We start from the raw sequence: 22,157 nt of genomic DNA on the forward strand, positions 1-22,157 counted from the left end.
TGCAGACGCGTTCCACATGGCTTGCGACTGAAACCTAGCTTTCGGGCTTACAACCGGTTAAATAAAGCGAGATATCGAAGCGCAATAAACTGGTGCTGGCACAGAATAACCAACCAATGTACGAACCAAAGTATCCGTACCCGCCGTGCACGCGAACGTACCGGCAAAAATTTTAAATCCAGGCCAGAAGTCACGTGGGAGGTCGATGATGCTGAACGCTATTTTGCGTTTAAAATGACAAAAAACAACAAAGTTGGTAATGAAAAGTACAATGTAAAATTAGGAATTATAATTTTGTAGTCCTTATCATGTAATAAAAACGCTTCGTGTACTGTTGAAGAAAGTTTGTAGTGTTACATCCTTTATTGCCGGAGGCAGGGTACAGACTGACGGGAAGCCACCATCACGTGACACAGGGTAACACAGGGTTGCTTAGCCCCAAGATTGTCCCGCTATAACACTCCTCCCCCCTACGTCACGAAGTCCTTCAGATACGCAGGACGGCTGCGTTGGCGCTGTGGTCGCTGGACTTGAAGGGATGCGCTCACTTCACTGTCCTCACCACAGGAAACAGGTTCGGCACTGGGTGTTGTAGCCTCCTCTCGTATTTCTCTTTGGTCCCGGGATACGCTTACTTCACTGTCCTTACCACAGGAAACAGGCTCGGTACTGGGTGTTGCAGCCTCCTCTCGTATTTCTCTTGGGTTCCGTCTTCCAGGGTCCTCTGGGCTTGAAGGAATGCCGCTTTCGGAACACCCTGCCGGGAAAGCAACCAACGATTCCTCCTCCTCGCACATTCCAGTGTCCAAAGCGTAGCTGGCAGAACGACTTCTGAGTTGGTCAACATGCCGTCTCCACCGACGTCCATCCTTGGTGACGACCAAGTACGACACTGGTCCAGTGACAGAATCCACAATGCCCGGCAACCACTTGGGCCCATAGAGATAGTTGCGCACAAACACTCGATCCCCCACTTCAAAGAGTCGCACTGCCTGGTTACGGCGCTGCATCACCTGCTCCTGTTTCTGCTGCACACTGGACTGCAGGTCAGGATGCAGACGCTCTTACACAATTGAAAGTTTTCTGCCCATTAGCGATTCGGCTGGGCTTTTGCCTGTTGTAGCATGAGGCAGGATATGCTGGGTCATTAAAAACCTAGCCAGACGTGTGTCGATATTGCCTCCAACCATGCGCTTGAGTACTTCCTTGGTTTCGCGCACCATCCGCTCTGCTTGGCCATTTGAAGAAGGGTGATATGGGGCAACGGTCACATGTCGGATTTGATTTCGGCACATGAAGTCTCTGAATTCCTCCGAACAAAATGCAGTTCCATTATCCGAAACAACAGTCTCTGGAATGCCATGGGTTGCAAAAAGAAAACGAAGCTTCGCACAAACTGCAGCTGCCGACATGGAAGTCATTCGGCACACTTCCAACCACTTCGAGTGAGAGTCCACCACAATGAGGAAGACGTTGCCTTGGAATGGCCCAGCAAAATCGATATGTAGTCTTGTCCAAGGACGCTTGGTGAATTCCCAAGGGTGGATTTGTGCAGCTGCTGGCGCAGACCTGGATTCTTGACAACGTGCACAGTCCCTCACTTTCTGCTCAACATCTCTGTCAATTCCTGGCCACCACACGGCTCCTCTGGTCTGGCGAGCCCCTTCATCTTGACAATTCCTGGATGAGCTGTGTGAAGAATGTCCATGACATATGGTCGAGCTGGCTCTGGAATGACCACACGACTGCCCCACAGCAAACAACCTTGGTACACCGACAGTTCATGCTTGCGGATCACAAATGCTGCAAACTCTTCCGGTAGCTTGCCCTCTGACCACCCATGCTGCACCGAATTGCAGACTCTAGCCAACAACTTGTCCCTTGACGTAAAACTTGCCACCTTCCTAGAGTTCCATGTTACTTCTGGTGCCATTTCTAGCATTCCTACTTCCCAAAGACGCTGCTCTTCTTCCTCCGTCTTACTGGCCCTCAGTGGTAAACGACTGAATGCATCAGCATTGGAAAGCTTCTCTGCTGGTCGATACTCAATTTCATAGTCATATGCTGATAACATGAGGGTCCAACGCAGCATCCGTGGTGATAGCACCTGGGGAATGGGCTTGGCATGGTGCAACAGTCCTAAGAGGGGTTTGTGGTCCGTCACAATTTTGAAATGCCTCCCATACAGAAACTTATAGTATTTCTTAACGCCAAAGCCAATGGCGAGCGCTTCTCGGTCTGTTTGGGCATACTTCCGTTCTGCCGCGCTCATAGTCCTTGATGCATATGCAACCGGTCTCTCGCTGCCATCTTCCCCCACATGACTCAACACAGCATCCAGTCCATACGGGGAAGCGTCACAGGCAAGCACTAGGGGCCTGTTGACATCATAGTGCACAAGAACATGCGATGATTGCAGCAGATCTTTCGCCTTGCGAAATGCGTCTGCCTCGGCTCGCGTCCAACGCCACTCGCGACCCTTGTCTAACAGCCGGTACAGTGGCTCCAAGGTATGTGCTGCTCCTTTAAGAAACTTGTAAAAGTTCAGAGCTCCCAAAAAGGCTTGAAGCTCCTTTTTGCATGTTGGCTCCGGGGCATCGTGAATAGCACGCACCTTGTCTTCTGTCGGCTGCACACCTGCAGAGTTCACGATGAATCCCAAGTAACGCACTTCCTAAACACAAAATTGACATTTGTGAAATTTCAGTCGCAGACCGTCTTCATGGATTCTTTTGAGCACCTCTTGCAAACGAGCATAGTGCTGTGCCTCATCCCTTCCACCGATCAAGATGTCATCCAAGAACACCAGCACACCATCAATTCCATGCAACAGTTCTTCCATGTACCTCTGAAAAATAGCCACTGCCAATGCCCCGCCAAATTGAAGACGGGTTACGCGGAACAGTCCCCGATGTGTTGTAACCGTCAACAAGTCAGCTGTTTCTTCATCAACAGTCTTCTGTTGATACGCTTGTCCGAGGTCTAGCTTTGAAAACTTCGAGCAACCTGCCAGCCTGGCAAACAGCTGCTCTGGTGTTGGCAGAGGATACGTTTCCCACTGCACCACACGATTGACGGTGCTCTTGTAGTCCCCACAGATCCTTATCGATCCATCTTTTTTGACAACTGGAACGACCGGTGTTGCCCACTTCGAGTGCCGTACAGGCTGGAAAATGCCTTGGCTCACCAACCTGTCCAGTGCTTCGTCGACCTTCGGTCTCAATGCAAACGGTACTTGCCGTTGCTTCAGAAATCGCGGCGGAGCTGCCGGGTTCACCTCTATGCGTACAAGAGGCTCTTTACTTGTCCCAAGTCCAGGCTCAAAGACTGAAGAATACTTCTTGAGCAAGGCCGTTGTTCCCTTACTGCCAGTTCTACTCGGCTCGCACACACTGTGAACGCCACTCAGACTTATTCCCAAGGACTTGAACCAGTCCCGACCGATAAGTCCGATACTAGCACCTTTAACCACCACCAATCGCAGGCGATGTTCCTGCCCCCTAAATTCCACCGTCACGGTCAGTTCACCCAACACTCGTAGTTCCTTGTTATTGTAAGCTCGGAAGTGGAGGCTACTTGGGCGCAACGCCCTTTTGGATATTCGCAGCTTCCGCATAGTCCGGCCGTTGATGACTGAACACACTGCACCCGAGTCCACCTCCATCTCGAGGGGACTTCCGTTGACGCGCACTTCCACTCTCACGGCTGGCTCCTCACCAGACAGTACGAACACGTCGTATACGTCCGACGCAGCATTCTTGTGACGGCCTCCATTGGCCCGTTTTCCGTTCGGAGAGTTCGGTGCAGCCGAAGCGCGAGCTGTAGCCTTCCTGCTGCATGCTCTTACTATGTGCCCTCGTTGCTTGCAGAAGTGGCACTGCACATTAATGAATGGGCAACTGCTCGGCGAATGCGCACCCTTGCAGCGGAAACATCCACTTGTGCTCCCAGGCGAACCAGCCTGCTTCTGGGTACCCTCCTTGGCTGTCACTGGCGCAGAGACCTTCGTAACACATGGGTCGAAACGCTTCCCACTCACGCTGCAAACTTCAGACGATGTGGCACCGCCGCGAATTTGCTCAGTCTGTCGCTGTGCAGATTCCATGGCAATGGCTTTCTCCCGAGCTGTCGCAAACGTAAGCTCCAGCTCCGCCAGCAACCGACGCTGAAGAGTCTCGCTTCGCACCCCGCACACCAGTCGGTCGCGCAACATGTCGTCGAGCGATGCACCGAAATCACAATGTTCCGAGAGACGTCGCAGTTCTTCGATGTAGTCGGCAATTGACTCACCGGGCTGCTGCTGACGCGTGCCAAACTTGAAACGCTGTACTGTCACCGACGGTCGCGGCGAGAAGTGGTTTGAGAGACGCCTGACGATCTCATCGTAGGCCACCGCCGACGGCGCGTCCGGAGAACAAAGGGAACGAATGATGGCATACGTTGCTGGGCCGCAAACGCTGCAGAGCGTTGCTCGCTTCTTCTGGTTACCGTCGATGTCGTTTGCTTGAAAGAAAAATTCGAGGCGCTCCAAATACAAGGGCCAAGAACGGCGCCTCCGTCGGAACGAATTCCCCAATCGTGCCCAGTGCAGCTGCCATTTTCGGCTAGCCCTACGCCTAATCAGGCCTAACTTTCGATCCTCGTCGCCAATTATGTTACATCCTTTATTGCCGGAGGCAGGGTACAGACTGACGGGAAGCCACCATCACGTGACACAGGCTAACACAGGGTTGCTTAGCCCCAAGATTGTCCCGCTATAACATGTAGGTTAAAATTGCGCTTACTGCGGCGCCTCTAGCGGGAGATAATGTGCTCAAGGGGGAACCTTTTTAATTGGTGTACTATGCCTGTTTCTTTAGCAGCGCCGCGCGGTCGATTTTTTCGCCCTCTGTGGCCATTTGTTGAACTTGAGAGTGTGCGGGCCTGGGGTCACGTTCTCGCGCTGCTCCCAGGTGGAGTAACTGAGCATGTGTTGGTGGGCTAGTTGGTTAAGCATGATTACAAAGACGGCGCCGTCATTGTAATCCCAGGTGGAGTTTTACAACTGAAAAGTATCTAGTAGCGATTCCCCAACGTTACTAGACTAGGTCTAGTTGTCAAACTCTCCGTAGGCACCGTACATCGCGGTTGCCCCCTTGTCTTGGTTTGCCGCCAGAGGGCGGGAGCACCGCAGGTAGCTCGTAGCTAAGTACTCTTTTTCTTCTTATTAGCTGATGTTTTTGAAGTGTTTTATTTTGCATGGAGCAGGAGCGCAAATTTTGAATTCGTGGTAAGCGTGGTAAACGTACCGGCTTTGTCTAGGTCTGGCGGTTTCCCTCGTTAGGCCTAGGTGCTAGGCGGGACCTATTTGATAGGCCTATTTAACTATCTCAGCTAGCTCTTCGAAGTGATTTGGCGGACGTGCTCGTTGAGCCTAAGGACGTCGGCCTAGCGATGAAACCAAAGAAAGGGAAAGCAGCGGGGGACGCGGAGCAAGTGCAGTGCGACGAGTGCCTGCGCTGGTGCTCCCTCGACGAGACCAGTTTCCAGAGCTTAGCAGACGCGGAGGAGTCTAGCTTTACGTGCAGGCTGTGCGAAGGGGTCAGGGAAGCAGTCCAAAAACTGGAAGGAAATTGGACAGCCAAGTTCGAAGAGCTGAAAGCAGACCTGAGGGAGGAGCGGGAGAAGCGGGTAGCGTTGCAGGCGAAAGTCGCCGAGTTGGTCAAGGTGGAAGCGGTGCAGGCCGCGCAATTAGTAAGAACCGTGGCCGAGCTTGGAGAAGAGAGGGAAAGGATAGCAGAACAGCATAGGCGGCCCGATGCGCTTGAGACGCGCGCAGCGGAAAATGATGGGTCGGGACACCAAGCCGGTGGCCAAAGCACAGAAAGTAGGGTAGACCCTACATGCGAAGTGGGGGGCAGGGTGGCAGAGCAAGCGGTAGTCGGCTCGCCGCCGGTGAATCGGCGTAGTTATAGCGAAGCAGCGCAACACGCCCCGCGGGAGGCGACGCTGCAGCCACAGGGGCGCCAGCGAGCGCGAGGAGAGGAGGGGAACAAGCTAACCCCAAGGAATGAGCTCGTAGCCAATGATAAGCATAACCTGAAAGTTAGGAGGGAGGGAAAGAATGCCCTAGTACTAATCTGTGGTGATTCAAATATGAGGAGGTGCAAAAGAGCTATAATGGAGCGTGCAAAGGGTGATAAGCGGGTAGCAGTCGAGACGTTCCCAGGCAGGACAATGGACGCAGTACTGAGAGAAACAAAAAGCGAGCTTTCTGAGAATGTTGCAGAGCTCAATTTGGTAGTGGTAGCAGCGGGGCTAAATGATGTGTTCAATGGTGAAGCTGCAAAAGTAGTGGAAAGATTAGCGGAGGGAGTTGACGATTTAAGGGCGACAGCACAGCAAGTCCAGATCGTGGTATGCACAGTGCCGGAGGTGCAAGGAAGGAACGGAGAAATTGCCAAGGACGTTGTGGCTGTTAATTGTGAAATAAGAAAGCTAAGCCACGAGAAAGGATTTGAAGTGGCAGACATAAACAGAGAAGTGCATAGAGCAGGCTTTGGCGGAGGCTTTACACGAGATGGCATCCACTTTAATGGAAGGCTAGGAGCCGCAATCGGCTGGCGCCTGGCAGGTCGGGCAGTAGCTTTTTTAGGGGGTCCACTGCGCCTCAGGGCGTAGGGGTAGGTAGAAACAGTGTAGAAAGTGCAACGATAGAGGCTGACGCCAATAAAATGGCCACGAGGACGTCCAGGAAGAAAACTACAAAGAAATTTAACACCAGGATCAGGTACATAAACATGCAAGGCGGTAGAAAGAGAGCGAGGTGGTTAGAAATAGAACAGCAGTTAAAGGACGAAGAAGCAGGTGTATACGCGCTATGCGAAACTCATCTCAGGGATCTAGAAGACCCACCGTTTATTGAAGGCTACGTCTGGGAAGGGAGCAATAGAACAACGGAGAGGAAGGGAGGAGGAGTAGGTATGCTCATACACCAAGGAACAAATTGGCAAAGAATAAAGTTAACTTGCAAAGAACATGTCTGGGTATCAGGTACAATTGCCGGTAAAAAGGCATGGCTAGGAGTAGTTTATTTAGGGACAGGGACAAATACAGGCAAGAGAACAAAGATCTAGTGAAGTGTCTCGATGACGATATAAAGCAGTTTGGAGAAGGTGCCGATATTTGTCTGCTGGGTGACATGAATGGCCACATCGAGGATCTGGATGGATACACAGATTGTAATGGGAAGTTGATGCTAGACTTCTGTGAACGACACAACCTAGTTATAGTAAATAGAGAAACTAAGTGTGAGGGACAAATCACGTGGGAGTCCCGTAACAGACAAACGACCATTGACTACTGCTTAATGTCGCAGGGATTGTATAGCAAGCTAGCAATAATGGAAATAGACGAAGAGGGGAAGTACAGCCTCGGAAGTGATCATAAGCGTATTAGTCTACAGTTGGGAGCCCTACTCAAAAGAGAAATGCAGGGAAGCCAAAAAGAGTACGCAAAATTAAATGACGCGCAAATAGCGCAAACAGCGGCTGGCATAGAGAAAGCAATAAAGAAACATCCCATGGAAAGGTGGGATTATAATCAGTTAGAACTACTCATTAGTACAAAAATAAAAGAGGTAAAAGGAGTAAACTGCTGGAGAGGACAGGGGAAGCCACGAAGTTGGTGGAATAAGGAAATTAGAGAGGCCATCGAACAACGACGGTGGGCGTCTCGGGAACACAGAGAAGCAAAGAGGGCGCAGTTATCTGAAGAGGAAATAGGCCAAAAATGGGAATATTATCGACAAAAGAAACAACAAGTGCAGGTCCTCGTCCAGGCTAAAATAAAGCAGTCCTCTGATCGCTGGCTGGCTGAAGTTCGCGATGCAACTAAAGGGGGGTCAAGAAAATTCTGGAACCATATAAGCTGGCTGGGTAAAGCTAATCACAGAAAAGAGGAACAGATTCACGATGTCGAAGGAAATTGTTTAGAGGGAGATGACGCTGTGAACTACATTGGTTCAGTTATAGCAGAGTCATTTAGGAAAGACGATAGGGTAATCGCCCCAAGTGAGGGAGCAACACAGAATAGCATAATAGAAAACAGCTTAGAACTGACCAATCTTAACTGGAAAAAGTCGGAAGCAAATGTTCCAAAATGCAGGTCCGCGGGGATAGACGAAATTCCAATCAAGTTAATTAATGAACTTGGCCAAAGAAGCAAGGAAACGCTGATAAAAGCATTGGAGGCAGTCATAACAAATAAGCAAATTCCGCACAGCTGGAAACAGAGTAAAATGAATTTGATTTATAAAGGAAAAGGTGATAAGAAGAACATAAAATCCTTCCGACCATTTACGATAACATCAGTTATATATAGGCTGGCGATGCAGGCGGTGAAATTAAAAATGCAGACATGGGTAGAAAGTAATAGAATACTCGGAGAACTTCAGAACAGGTTCAGAAGTGGTAGGCGCTTAGATGATAGCCTGTTCGTGCTTACCCAGTGCATAGAAATAGCTAAGGCGGAAAATAGACCTCTGTATTTAGCCTTCCTGGAGATAAGTGGTGCATACGACAATGTGAACAGGGAACTCCTGTGGAACATATTAAAAGCTGAAGGTATCGGTAATGAGGTAATTGATTTTCTACAGGAACTATATCGAGAAAATAATGTTGAAATAATATGGGAAGGAATTAAGAGTACGGCAACTGTCGAGGTTCACAAAGGATTAAGGCAAGGTTGTCCTCTATCACCGCTGCTGTTCATGCTTTATATGATAAGCACGGAAAGAAGGTTACAACGAAGCAATCTAGGGTATAATCTGTCGTACAGATTAGGCGAAAAGGTTGTTGAGCAACGACTACCGGGTTTAATGTATGCGGACGATATTGTGCTGTTAGCATGATAGCCAGGAAGATTTGCAAACTCTGGTTAATTACTGTGGGGACGAAGGAGACAGTTTAATAATAATAATAATATTTGGGGTTTTACGTGCCAAAACCACTTTCTGATTATGAGGCACGCCGTAGTGGAGGACTCCGGAAATTTTGACCACCTGGGGTTCTTTAACGTGCACCTAAATCTAAGCACACGGGTGTTTTCGCATTTCGCCCCCATCGAAAATGCGGCCGCCGTGGCCGGGGTTCGATCCCGCGACCTCGTGCTCAGCAGCCCAACACCATAGCCACTGAGCAACCACGGCGGGTAAGGAGACAGTTTAGGTTTCAGTTTTAGTGCAGCTAAGTCCGGTGGGATGTTTTTCAACGATACAACTGATCAGGAGCTTACAATACAAGGCCATGAAATACCCCGAGTGGCCGAATACAAATATCTCGGGGTATGGATAAACAAAGGGCAGATGTACACGGAAAAGCACGAACAGTCTCTCATAGCAAAAGGGCGAAGAGATGCCGGGATAATGAAACATAAGGCATTGTGGGGGTACAACAGGTATGAGGTACTGAGAGGCATTTGGAAGGGAGTAATGGTGCCGGGGCTTACTTTCGGGAATGCGGTCCTGTGTTTAAGGGCAGAGGTTCAGTCGAGACTAGAAGTAAATCAGAGAGCTGTGGGAAGGTTAGCACTAGGTGCCCATGGGAAAACCACAAACGAAGCAGTACAGGGAGATATGAGCTGGGCATCGTTCGAAGCACGGGAAGCTCAGAGTAAAATACTATACGAAAAACGTCTGAGGAAATTGGACGATAACAGGTGGGCAGCTAAGGTTTTTAAATACCTATACAGAAAGAGCGTTGACTCACAATGGCGGAAAAAAACTAGGAAGCTAACCAGTAAGTATGCCAGACACGAGGACGAAGAAAGGCAGAGCATTAAACGACAGGTTAAAAATTCGGAAGGTAAAAATTGGATAAATTCAATGGAAAAGAAGCATAGTGTGGAACTATATCGATACTGGAAACAGCAGATCAGGAAGGAAGCGTTTTATGATAACTCAAGAGGCAGTGCCCTACTCTTTGAAGCTAGATCAGGATGTCTTAGAACGCGGAGCTATAAAAAGAAATTTAACGAAGAAGAAGACACATCTACTGTGTGGTAAATATGTAGAAACAATGGAACACCTCATACTAAAATGTGATGGTATCAATCCCGATGTCGATGCGGCCAGAGTCACCCTTCCTGAGGCCCTAGGGTTCAGAGATAATGATAGTCATGTAAATAAATTTGCGGCGGAAATTAGCAAAAGGCGATTGGAGGATTGGTGGCTCAAAAGCAGAGAGGTGACATAAGGTTAAAAGGGTAGGAAGGCGTATTTAAAGAAAATCGAGGAATTCAATAACACACAACACAGATAAAAATAAAAGGCAAAATAAAAATCTGAGCATGGTGGCAACTGCCATCGCCCCGTTTCAAAGGGGATGCTCCTACCTTCCATCCATCCATCCATCTTCTACGCGGGCGCAGCTCTGCGTTGGCGAAGGGGCTTGAGTCCTCAGACTTCGCAGCTTACGTACTCGGCAAGTGTTTTCACCGATGCGTCTTTAAATGTTTGTATAGTCTCATGTTTAGGAGATTGATTAAAAAACTTTACGTAGCTGGGAAAATGCTGCTGCGCTGCCCCAGAGTGCGCTGTGGAGTCCTTAGTCCAGGGCCGCAGCAGCCCCGGCCGTCCACTGCGCTCTATATTAATCAGCTGTTGCTGATGAGTAGCTGCAAGTAGCTGATTAGTAGTTGTAATCAGCTGTTGCTGCTTAGTACTAATTAATGATTAATGCGAACGCATGAGGCGATGTTAGCGCGACCACACGATGGTCCAAAAAGTCACGGGAGCCCAAGCGAACCAATCGAAGCAGTTCAGGACGCCAGTCAAGGCAGAGTGAATTAGGCGAAGTTAATTAAGGCACAGTTAATTGAAATAGAGTTAAGGCACTCGAACCCACGGTCGTTGGTGAGAGTTGAAGCCTCGACCTTGGTGGTGGCAACGAATTACATAACAAGATGAACTAATTTATTAATGAGTGAATTAAGTACAGTAACAATTATTAGATAATTAATAATTAATTAACTACGCATTACCTAACTAGGCGGATTTATAATAATTTGAATATCTCAAAGCTACGGCAAACAACATTACCTTGGTTGTGCCCAGCTACGCGGCATTCGCATATATTAAAACTCTGGCTGAAGTTAGCTGGGACACACGGTATAACACTCTCAGCACTTCATTTCGGTATAAAAAAATATGAAGCTAGCACTCTTTCTTTCATCAGAGCACCGCATTCACAAGTGCAATGTTGAAACCTACGTGAGCTTTGCTCCCTTGCGAGCAGAGTTGCACATTCAAAGTAAGTTATCGCTGCAGGAACGGAGCATAAATATGCATTCGAGTCACCAAATAAAATTGGATGATACGACCCGTACACTCTTCAAAACGCACACGGCATTTAAAACGCATAAGAGTGTCGCAAAAATGCACCGAGACTGCAGCAAAACACGCATCTATACAACGCGCCAAAACACATAACGGACGTGCTTCGTCGCCCTGTCCGCGCCGTTCTGACCGAGGAAAGCATCTACTAACTCTATGGAGCGGATGGATGGATGATTGAGGCTCAACCCTTTGAATCGGGCGGCGGCGGCGCGCGCCACCTAGCCTTTACTGGTTATATATGCATACATACCTATGTATTTACTCCTTTACTTTTGCGTTGATATTATCCACCAATCAGATAGTCTCCGTTTAGTTATTTCTACCTGTTCAAAGGCTATTCTACTTTCACTGTCTTTAAAACCCAAAGCTTTGAATAGTTCCCCGTTAGATTCAACTGCAGGGTGAAGTTGTTTACAAGCAAGTATCAGGTGTTCAGCCGTTTCCTCCTCCTCTCCACACGCCTCGCACACCAAATCTATCTCCTGGTCTCTGGCTCGGTACGTTTTAGTCCGCAGTACACCTGTCCTGGCTTCAAACAACAATGAGCTTCCCTTAGAGTTATCGTAAATATTTTCTTTGGCCATTTCTTGCTTAAACGTCATGTATGTCTCCAATGCCGATTTGGTTTGCATCTCTGTACTCCACATACCCCTCTCTGTCTCCTCAACCTTTTTCCAAAGTGCGACCGCAGCGCCACGAGATGCGAGGATCGGTGGTGGGTCCACGCAGTCACGGGAGTTTGAAAAGTGAACCTAGTCTAGTAAACCTACTCCATGGTGGAAGATAGGCTAGGTGAGAGAACGGAGCGCTTCTGTGGAAAGGCGCGGACGGCGTTCTGGTAACTCGGCGCGACGAGAGAGGGCGCGCGAGACTAGTGCGCACTAGAGTTACTGTATATGCTACCGCAGGTAGCAGAGTTGCGCGGCTGTTTTATCACGCCGCTAGCGCTTCTATTGGCAGAGCGTCATCACGTGGTAGTCAAGCAACCGTGCATTGCGGAGAAGCAGATGCTCGGGCCAATTTTTGTATTTCCCGACGCCGCCGCTGCAGCGAACTGGATTGACACAAGTTATCGCCAGTCAAATTGAAAGCGAATCCGGCCGACCTTACCGACCTTGGCGTTCGCTGTTCGCGTGCGGGCTAGCTGCGGAGAGCTAGCTATATAGCTATGTCAATGTAGCTATGTCAATCCTGTGAGAGAAAAACCTTCACTACACTCCCACAGAAGGTTACTTTTGGAATCCCTGCAGTGAAAAGGCACATAATGAGGTGGTACTTGCAGGTGTGGCTGATATCCAGTGTGGCTGATATCCAGTGCCTGCTAGTAGGTGGGTACGTTTCTACAGCAAGTCTAATGGGGTACCAGTGTCGAAATACTAATGGTTGGTCGTTGATTCACCAGTAATGTTTTAGACTGCCTACACGTTGAGAGCTTTGGCACATAAGCAGGTATCTCTAATGCAAAACCGAGTACCCATTATCCAGTGTTCAGTGCAGCGCCGGATTATGGGCCCAGTGCCGCGCGCTGGATGCTGGGCAGGCACGGCGTACTCAGAGGCACTGAGTACTGGTGCGAAAAATAACTCTAGCGCGTTAAATACGCGGTGCCTGTACACTGTATATATTTTGCTGGAATACAAAAAGCAACAGAGAGCGATTTGGTGCAATAAAAAAGAAAAAAAAAGCTCCGACCAGGATTCGATCGTCGGGCCTACAGATCCCAAGCCCGGTACTTTACCACTGCGCCACGCACGCCAGGAGGAGAACATGAGTGGATAATATGGCATGTCAAGGATCGAGAAGCAGTTTTAGTTTCAGAGATGTCTCGCTCAGTCATGGTAGATGCGCTATCGCCCTGCATATAAAACTCACGCCTGTACCACAAAGAAAATTTTGCTGTCCGTATTCAGTAGCAAGCTCGGAAGTGCCACAACATCTATTTTCACTTGCGACTGGCATTTTACCTTTGAAAAAAATCCTAAATGAACCGCCGACCCGAGACGCTGTATGGGCTGTTACTACTGATTTGGATAGCTGTTTCTAGTTCTTCACGCGAAGGATATGCAACGTTTTCTTAATTAAATGATGCCTTTCAGTCGACACGTCTGTCTAGTCATATATCTTCGTCAGAGAAGCGCAGGCTAGTGCCGGGAGCCTTCCGCGACAGCACATATATACCTGTGTTTATGACGCGTCACATCGGCGCTCATCGCTACTTGTGCTGGCACTGTAAACATGAAAGAATGGTTTATTTAAGAACACCGATGCGAAAGCTGAAATACAGAGTGATTTATCCGTGTTAGACTTCTTGGTTCCTGAGCCTAGGCGCGCCGAGAGCGTGCAGACGAACTCGGCGGATACGCTAGGCCGAAGCTTCGGTGGCGACCGATCTCGGCGCCTTTTTCTTGACGATCTTATGCAGTCAGCTGTTTCGATGCGCTTTGTTTGCGATTAGGCGGACAAGCAGTCCAAAAGCGATGCAAAACCACCACCGGTCGATCGACGATACGGTAGGCATGCCGCCTGCAAAAACGGAGTGCGGCTTCGCCGCATAGATTTGGTTGCTTCCCAGGCAAGATGGCGGACCTACGCGCAACTCTGCTACCTGTGGTAGCATATACAGTAACTCTAGTGCGCACTAAAGTCCCTTGATAATTCGAAAGTAACGACACTCTTTGAACTCTGCCGCCGCCGCGCGACCTCCTCGCCTCCTCCTCGCCCCTTGTGCGTTCCCCCCGCGGTAACCAGTTTTGCCCCCGTTTTTTCTGCACGCCGATTGGACTCCCTGCCGTTGCCCTTGGAAACGCGCGTATCTTGGGTTTTGCTTGTGTTTTTCTTTTTCGTTCGCGCCATTTTCGTCCTGAGCACGGCTGGCTCGGCGCTTTAGCTCGGCGTAGCGAACGTTGTACGCCGTGTTTCCTGCTCTCTGTGCTAGCGCTATGCCGGGTTGTTGCGCATATAACTGCAGCAAGAAGCCTCAAGATGGCTATGCCATTTTTATGATACCACAAGGAAAGCGTGACCGCTTGCGCAGGAAGCAGTGGCTGCGTGACATTGGCCGAAAGAACTTTATTCCGACAAAGAACAGCGTTGTTTGCGAGCTGAGGCGTCTTTCTTAGAGCTCGTAGCATAGCATCCCGTAATGCTGCATTGTTTTTTTCGTTCTTCCAGCCTGCTCACCAGCGCTTTTGTTGCAGTTGTCCTCAGCATGCTTAATATTCCCCTCGCACGTCGCTAACTGTTGTTATTCAGTCGGAAGTCCAGCATTATAGATTCTGCTTTGCGCCCTGAAAAAATTAGTGGCAAATATACCCGTATATTGCAGGTGATAAGCGTTAGCTAGTCAACATTGAGTTGTTTTTTTTTTTCAGTTTTAAGCCGAAAGCCTTTAGATCTTTATATTTCAATGTCGCGTTGTAAACTGGAAGTATCACGTGGCCCAAAAAGGCCAGAGGTGACCCAAATCATGTCCACCCCTGTATAAGAGAATGATTGCCCAATTAATGAATCATTAGTGATTGACATAAGGTGGATTAGGCAGGATTAATGTGATTCCAATGTATTAAAGAAGATTAAGGTGGATTAGAGTGCGTTAAGAAGGATTAAGATGCATGAATAAAGATTAAAGTGGGTGGAGGAGGATTAAGGCCGATTATGGTGGATTACGGTGAAGGGTTGGTGAAAGGGTATTAGGACCGATTAGGGTGGAATAGGGTGCATGAACTAGGATTAGGGAGGATTAAGGTGGATAAAGTAAGATTAAGGTCCATTAATGTGGATTAAGGTGAATTAGGGTTGATAAAGGGGATTATGACCCATTAGGCTGGATTAGTGTAGATTAAGGTGGATTAGGGACCATGGAGCTGGATTAGGCTTGATAGAGGTGGATTAGGGTGTATTAAGGTAGATTGGGACAATTAGGCAGGATAACGTTGGGTTAAGGTGTATGAATAAGGATTAAGGTGGATGGAGGATTAAGGCGGATTATGATGGATGCGGATTGATAAAGAGAATTAAGACCGTATATGGTAGGCTAAGGTGCATTAGGGGCGATGTACGTTGATTAGGTTGTACTAAGGTGGATTGGGAGTACTAAGCTGGATTATGGTGGATGAAGGAGCATTAAGGTGGATTAGGGTGGACTAAAGTGAACTAGGTTTCATTGAGTATTAAGACCGATTAGACTACCACAATCCTCCTAATGCACATTAATCCACTGAATCCACATTCATCGACCTTAATCCTCCTTCATTCACTTTAATCCACCTTAATCCACGACAGTCCTCCTTAATGCACCTTCATCGACATTAATCTACTCTAACCCTCTTTAATGCGCTTTAATCCTCCTTAATCAGCCCTACTACTTCCTCATTCACTTTAATCCACCCTAATACACTACAATCGTCCTTAATTCACCTTAATCCATTCATTTACCTTAGTCCACCCTAATTCTCCTTAATCTACCCTTATCCTCCTTTATTCACTTTAATTCACTTTAGCCCACCATAATCCTTAATGCACCTTAATCCTTCTTAATCCACCCTCATCCTCCTTCATGCACTTTAATCCACCCTAATCCACTATAATCGTCCTTAATACACCTTCATCCACCCTAATCAACGTTCATCGACCTTAATCCAACCTTGTCCTCTTTTATGCACCTTAATCCACTTCCATCAACTTTAATCCACCTTAACGCTCCTTAATACACCCGAATTCATCTTAATCCAATCACTAATCATCATTACTTTGCTAATCATTAATCATCTCCTATGCGCGGCTGCACATGCTTTGGTTCGCTTCCCGCCTTTCTTCGGACCACGTGATATCTTCTGTAGTTCACAACGGGACCTTGAAACAGAGGTCTAAGGCTCTCGCTTAATAAACCACGCACAAAGGGATGTGTCACAAGCAATACTAGATCAGACGCACGAAGTAAAGCATCTGATCATGTGGCAGAAAAATTGTCTGGAGCATAGAACTCGCCCCAAAGCTCCCTTTACATCGGTATACCCCATTCATACGGCTTTAAGAAAAACGGAACCTCCTCATAAACGTTGCCTTCAGCATTATCGATGCTGTTATTAGCATTTGTCAAAATTTTGAACCCCAGTGGGGCGCGCAACTGGCCCAAAAGAACACGCCTCCATAGAATCCTGCGGCCCGTCCGCGGGAGCCCAGGAGGAATAGCGTGCCGTGCGCAGCCGGCGGGTGAGGAGAATCGAGGAGGAAAGCGCCGTGAGGAGGAGAGTGTCGCTACTTTCAAATTATCAAGGGGTGCGCACTTTGCTTCCCGCTGGTGCCCGCACGCCTGCCAGTGGGATAGACAAAATTCCAATCAAGTTAATGAACTTGGCCCAAGAAGCAAGGAAACGCTGATAAAAGCGTTGGAGGCAGTCATAACAAATAAGCAAATTCCGCACAGCTGGAAACAGAGTAAAATGAATTTGATTTATAAAGGGAAAGGTGATAAGAAGAACATAAAATCCTTCCGACCAATTACGATAACATCAGTTACATATAAGCTGGCGATGCAGGCGGTGAAATTAAAAATGCACTCATGTGTAGAAAGTAATAGAATACTCGGATAACTTCAGAACGGGTTCAGAAGTGGCAGGCGCTTAGATGATAGCCTGTTCGTGCTTACCCAGTGCATAGAAATAGCTAAGGCGGAAAATAGACCTGTGTATTTAGCCTTCCTAGCTGGACATAAGCGGTGCATACGACAACTTGAACAGGGAACTCCTGTTCCATATTAACATATTAAAAGATGAAGGTATCGGTCATGAGGTAATTGATTTTCTGCAGGAAATATATCGAGAAAATGTTGAAAGAACATGGGAAGGAATTAAGAGTACGATAACTAGCTGTCTAGGTACACAAAGGATTAAGGCAAGGTTGTCCTCTATCACCGCTGCTGTGCATGCTTTATATGATTTTAGTGTTCGCGTAGACCGGGATGCGGTCTGATTGATTTAGATTGGAGTGACACGGTGATACGCACTCATTGCTGAAGCTCCCATGCTTTATTCCAGGTTGCCAACCGAGTACTCACATTTGGCTAAATGCTGGTAATAGACACTACATTACCCTCCTTGGGGAAAATGAAATGAATGCGGACACAATGTGATTAGGGAAACCATAAACGGAAAACAGTTCACTGCTGAAAAGTCGTGAATGTCTCCTACGAACAAACAGTCACAATGTCAGGTTGCGAAATCAGAAAGATGGCGTGGAGGCTTTCTGTTTCTCTTTGGGTAGCGCTCTTTTGGAGAACTCTGGTGCAATGCAGGTGGTGCAGGATCTGGCACTGAGGTGGGTAGAGGATATATGATGTCATCACAGTCAAATGATGTTTTGGCTGGTGCTTGTTTAAGGCCAGAGGCATCTCTGAAAAAACTTGAGTTGCGCGTTATTACTCTATTTCCTCTCGATGCCTTGATTTGTGATCCATGAACGCTGACAATGGTATAAGGGTCTGGATCATAGTACGAAGTGAACTTGTCGTGTCTGTCTTGCTTGCGCAAGACTCGCTGACCGACACAGAAGCGATGTGGTTGAGCATGCCTTCGTGCATCAGCATGTTGTTTGTTGTATGCCCTTTTCTCACGCACAGTTGTTTTGAACTTTGTTATGTCTTCCGTTTCCGAAGCAGCTTCAACATAGCAAGGCAGAAGATTTCTCATCGGTCTGCCAAACAGCTGTTCATACGGTGATCGTCCTGTAGTTAAGTGTTTTGAAGACCTGTATGACATCAGGAAAGTGTCGAGCTCTACTTTCCAATCAATGTTCTCAAGCTGACTAGTGTGAACATGCTTTTTCAATGTTCTCATGAACCGCTCAGCTTCGCCATTAGCTTGAGGCCACAAAGGTGTGATCCGATGATGCCGAAATCCCAATTCTTTTGCGAATGCAGCAAACTCTTTGCCTTGGAATGGTGGTCCATTGTCACTTTTTACCTGTGCAGGGATTCCAAACTGGCAAAACACTTGTCGTAGGGAGGGAAGCACATTGTTTGCACTTGTGGAGTGTATGACTTGTACCACTGGGTATCGTGAGAAGTCATCTAACACCACCATAGCGTACTTTTCATCTGGGAAGGGACCACAAAGGTCGACTGATACTTCTTCCCAGGGACCACTGGGTAGCTCCGTTATGGCAAGTGGTTCTTGCTTTGCTTGGGGAACAGCTGCTTGACATGGTAGGCAGCTTTTAATCAAAGTGTGCACGAGCTTATCCATGCCTGGGAACCACACTTTTTCTCTTAACATTTGTTTTGTTTCCACAATCCCTTGATGGCCCTTGTGGGCAAGCAGCACTGCTTGTTTCTGCAGAGTAGCGGGAAGAACTAGGCGTGTTCCTCGAAGGACGATGTCCTCGGGCGTTGTTAGTTCTGTTTTTATAGATGCAAATGGCTTCAGTTCAGCTGAGACCCAGCTGGTGAGTGTGGGGTGCTGGATAGCACTGATAAGTGACTGTAGCTGCTGGTCTGCTTTCGTTGCATCAGCGACTTGAACCGAGAAGGCCTTTGGGATGTTGTGGCGCTGGATAAAGTTGACATACTCATTAGGTACTTTGTCGATGCGGGCACACATTTTCGTTTCAGGAACTGGATGCCTGGAAAGGTAATCGGCAGGGTTACTACTTCCTGCAGTGTGTTGTACAACAAACCTGTACTGTTGAATGCGTAGAGCAAGGCGCTCAATGCGGGCAGATGGTGATGATCTTGGGTTTCCCAGTATGCTCACTAAAGGCTTGTGATCAGTCAGCAAAAGGAAGTTGACTCCACAAAGGTGAAGGCGGAACTGCTCCATGGCCCATACAGCTGCGAGCACCTCACGTTCAATTTGGGATTAGCGACTTTCAACTGGTGTAAGCGCTCTACTTGCATAAGCTATCACTGCAATGTCTTCACTGTCACGCTGTGTAAGGATAGCACCCAGTCCATGTGGACTTGCATCTCCCACCAATTCTGTCGGTTTGGATGGGTCAAAGTAAGCAAGGGTGTAGGGATCGCACATGGCTTGCTTTAGGCTCTCAAGAGCATTTTGCTGTCGTTTTGTCCACTCCCAGACAACATCCTTCAGTGTCAGTTCACGTAAAGGCTGTGTGAGGTCAGCAAGATTTCTCAGAAATCTGCCTGAATAGTTGATCATTCCTAGCAGGCTCCTCACTTCTTGTGGTGATTCCGGTGTTTTAATCTGTAGGAAGGCTGCTATCTTCTTAGGATCAGGACGAACGCCATCAGCTGAAAAATTAAGTCCAAAGAAGTTCAGTTCACGTTGATGAAAGTGACACTTCTTTTCATTCAGTGTCAATCCAGCTTCTTGGAGTCGCTGCAGAACGGCTTCCAAGGACAAGTCGTGCTCCTGTTTTGTTTGCCCAAAAACAAGAATATCATCACTAACATTCAGGACATTGGGGATGCCATTGAGCACTTGGCGTATGGTGTTCTGAAAGATTTCAGCTGCACTGCTGATGCCGAAGTTCAGTCGCTTGGAGCGAAACAAGCCAACATGTGTTGAGAACGTGGTGAGTTGCCTTGAGGATGGGTCAAGTTCCAACTGGTGATATCCATTCTTTAAGTCAAGATTGGAGAACATTGTTGCTCCATTTAAGGCAATAATGACGTCATCCACTGTTGGGCACAAATGTCGTTCCCGTTGAATGACAGTGTTCACAACACGCATGTCAATGCAGATTCGAATTTCATCAGGCTGATGCGGTTTAGGCACAATAACCACAGGGGACACCCACGGTGTAGGTCCTATGGCTGGCTCAATGATGTCTTCTGACAGGAGGCGTTCAAGTTCTTTCTCTGTGGCGTCACGTAAGGCAAACGGAATACACCTGTGTGGTTGTGCAACCGGTGGGACAGTGTCGTCCACAAAAAGATGAATGTGGTGGTATTTGAGTTTTCCAACTCCACTAAACAACTTGGGGAATGCTTCCACGATTAACTTGTCACCTTGATGCTCATTAACTTGGTATGTGATCTGGACAAGCCCCAGGTTGGATGCTGCTGTGAAGCTTAAGAGTGGTGCACAGTTTCCTCAAATGACAAAGATGTCTTCTTCAATGCAGTTACCTTTGTGTCTCATTGTGACAGAGACTTTGCCTAGAAGTTCAAGCGGAGATGTTGCTTTGTATGGGAATACTCTGACGGATGTTTCCTGGAGTTTCACCTTTAGCCGATAGCTCTCAAAGTCATTTTCGCCAACAATTGACACTGTTGCACCTGTGTCGATTATGAAAGTGACCGGCACATTGTTGACAGTGACAATACCTTTAGGAGATGGGCCTGTCTGAGGTGAGGTCATGGCAACGAAAACATACTTGTCACTGCTTGAACTGGTGTCACGGGTAGCAGCACATTCTTTGGTGCTAGAACTCTTCTTACTGGAGACTGCCTGATTCCTGTTTGGACCATTGTCACAGTCCACTGCTTGTACCATTTGTCTCGTTAAACGACAGAATCGTGCAAAGTGACCAACCTTGTTACATGCCTTGCATGTCTTGCCCCATGCAGCACAACTTGATCGTCCGCCTTGGTGAGGCCACTTGCCACCGCAGTTGCGACAATCAGCTGATGAGACACGAGGTCGTTGCGGTGCATAGGTTTGTCGCAGCATCTGTCGGCTGTTTCTTTGGTGTTGGCCATGGTGCTGTCCTTCCTTGTGCACTGCGAGCACCGCACTGCGAGCATCGACGTTCTTTTCGATTTCGGATACATCCCGTTCGACATCCTCGAGCATTCTTCCTTGTTTAAGTAAGTCTGGTAAAGTGAGGGAATGAAGCATTGCGTGTTTGCGAAGGCGAGACGACGTTGTGTCGAGGATTATTTGGTTCTGGACTTCAGCGTCGACGTTCTCGAAGTTACAGTGGCGAGAGAGCTGCCGGAGGCGCGCGTAGAAGGCGTCCAGTGGCTCACCAACGTTTTGCTGGGCTTGGCGAAATTTGTAGATCGCAAATGTCGAGTTCACTCGCGGGGCGAAGTATGCACTCAGTTTCGCTCGTGCGGCATCGTATTCTGGCGTCGATGGGCTCTGCGTGGTCTGGGTCGTGCTTGTAGCTGTTTTAGCTTGTATAGGGCAGTCGGGGAGGGAGCGAAATATGTCGTAGACTTCCTCGCCGACGTAGTGCAGGAGGAGCGCTTTCTTGCGTGCATCTGCCGTGATATCACACGCTAAAAGAAAGCTGTCGAACCTTTCTATCCACTTGGTCCATTCGTGACCAGTATTGTTGGCGTCTGTGGCGCGGAGGTCGAAACTTGGGAAGGGAGGGAGCGCGTATGCCATGGCTGCGATTGCCGGTTGCCGCTTGCTGCTGAGGGATGATACGACGGAATGACTTTGTTTGGCACTCACATGGGACCAAGTAACACTTCTGACACCATTTTAGTGTTCGCGTAGACCGGGATGCGGTCTGATTGATTAGATTGGAGTGACACGGTGATACGCACTCATTGCTCAAGCTCCCATGCTTTATTCCAAGTTGCCAACCGAGTACTCACATTTGTCTAAATGCTGTTAATAGACACTACAATGATAAGTACACTCTAAGAACAGTTTACACCCTATGGCTTGCCCCTTCTGCCACACAAAAATAATCGTCATCTGCCTTGATGCGTTTCCTTTCTTTATCGCTGCAAGCCCGGAACTTTCCAGTGACGAACGGCACGCGCGTTATCAAAAGGGGCACTCCAAAGGGTGTAAACTGTTCTATGCTGATAACGCGCGTGCCATTCGTTACTGGAAAGTTCTGGGCTCGCAGCGATAAAGAA

At 48.1% G+C, this 22,157-nt stretch overlaps 2 protein-coding genes across 2 annotated transcripts; both read right to left on the minus strand.

Annotated features, from left to right (window-relative positions):
* Positions 1-1,597: 1,597 nt before the first annotated feature.
* LOC142583754 (uncharacterized) lies at positions 1,598-19,188 on the minus strand. Its single transcript, XM_075694234.1, has 3 exons — positions 18,303-19,188; positions 2,716-4,503; positions 1,598-2,637 (listed from the first exon to the last, which is right to left on the minus strand). Exons 1-3 carry the CDS (start codon positions 19,186-19,188, stop codon positions 1,598-1,600), a joined length of 3,714 nt encoding a protein of 1,237 aa, XP_075550349.1.
* A 39-nt stretch (positions 19,189-19,227) lies between these two features.
* LOC142583755 (uncharacterized) lies at positions 19,228-21,672 on the minus strand. Its single transcript, XM_075694235.1, has 2 exons — positions 20,463-21,672; positions 19,228-20,396 (listed from the first exon to the last, which is right to left on the minus strand). Exons 1-2 carry the CDS (start codon positions 21,670-21,672, stop codon positions 19,228-19,230), a joined length of 2,379 nt encoding a protein of 792 aa, XP_075550350.1.
* Between the last annotated feature and the right edge of the window lie 485 nt (positions 21,673-22,157).

The sequence above is a fragment of the Dermacentor variabilis genome, chromosome 5, assembly GCF_050947875.1.
Source record: "Dermacentor variabilis isolate Ectoservices chromosome 5, ASM5094787v1, whole genome shotgun sequence".
Classification (NCBI taxonomy): domain Eukaryota; kingdom Metazoa; phylum Arthropoda; class Arachnida; order Ixodida; family Ixodidae; genus Dermacentor; species Dermacentor variabilis.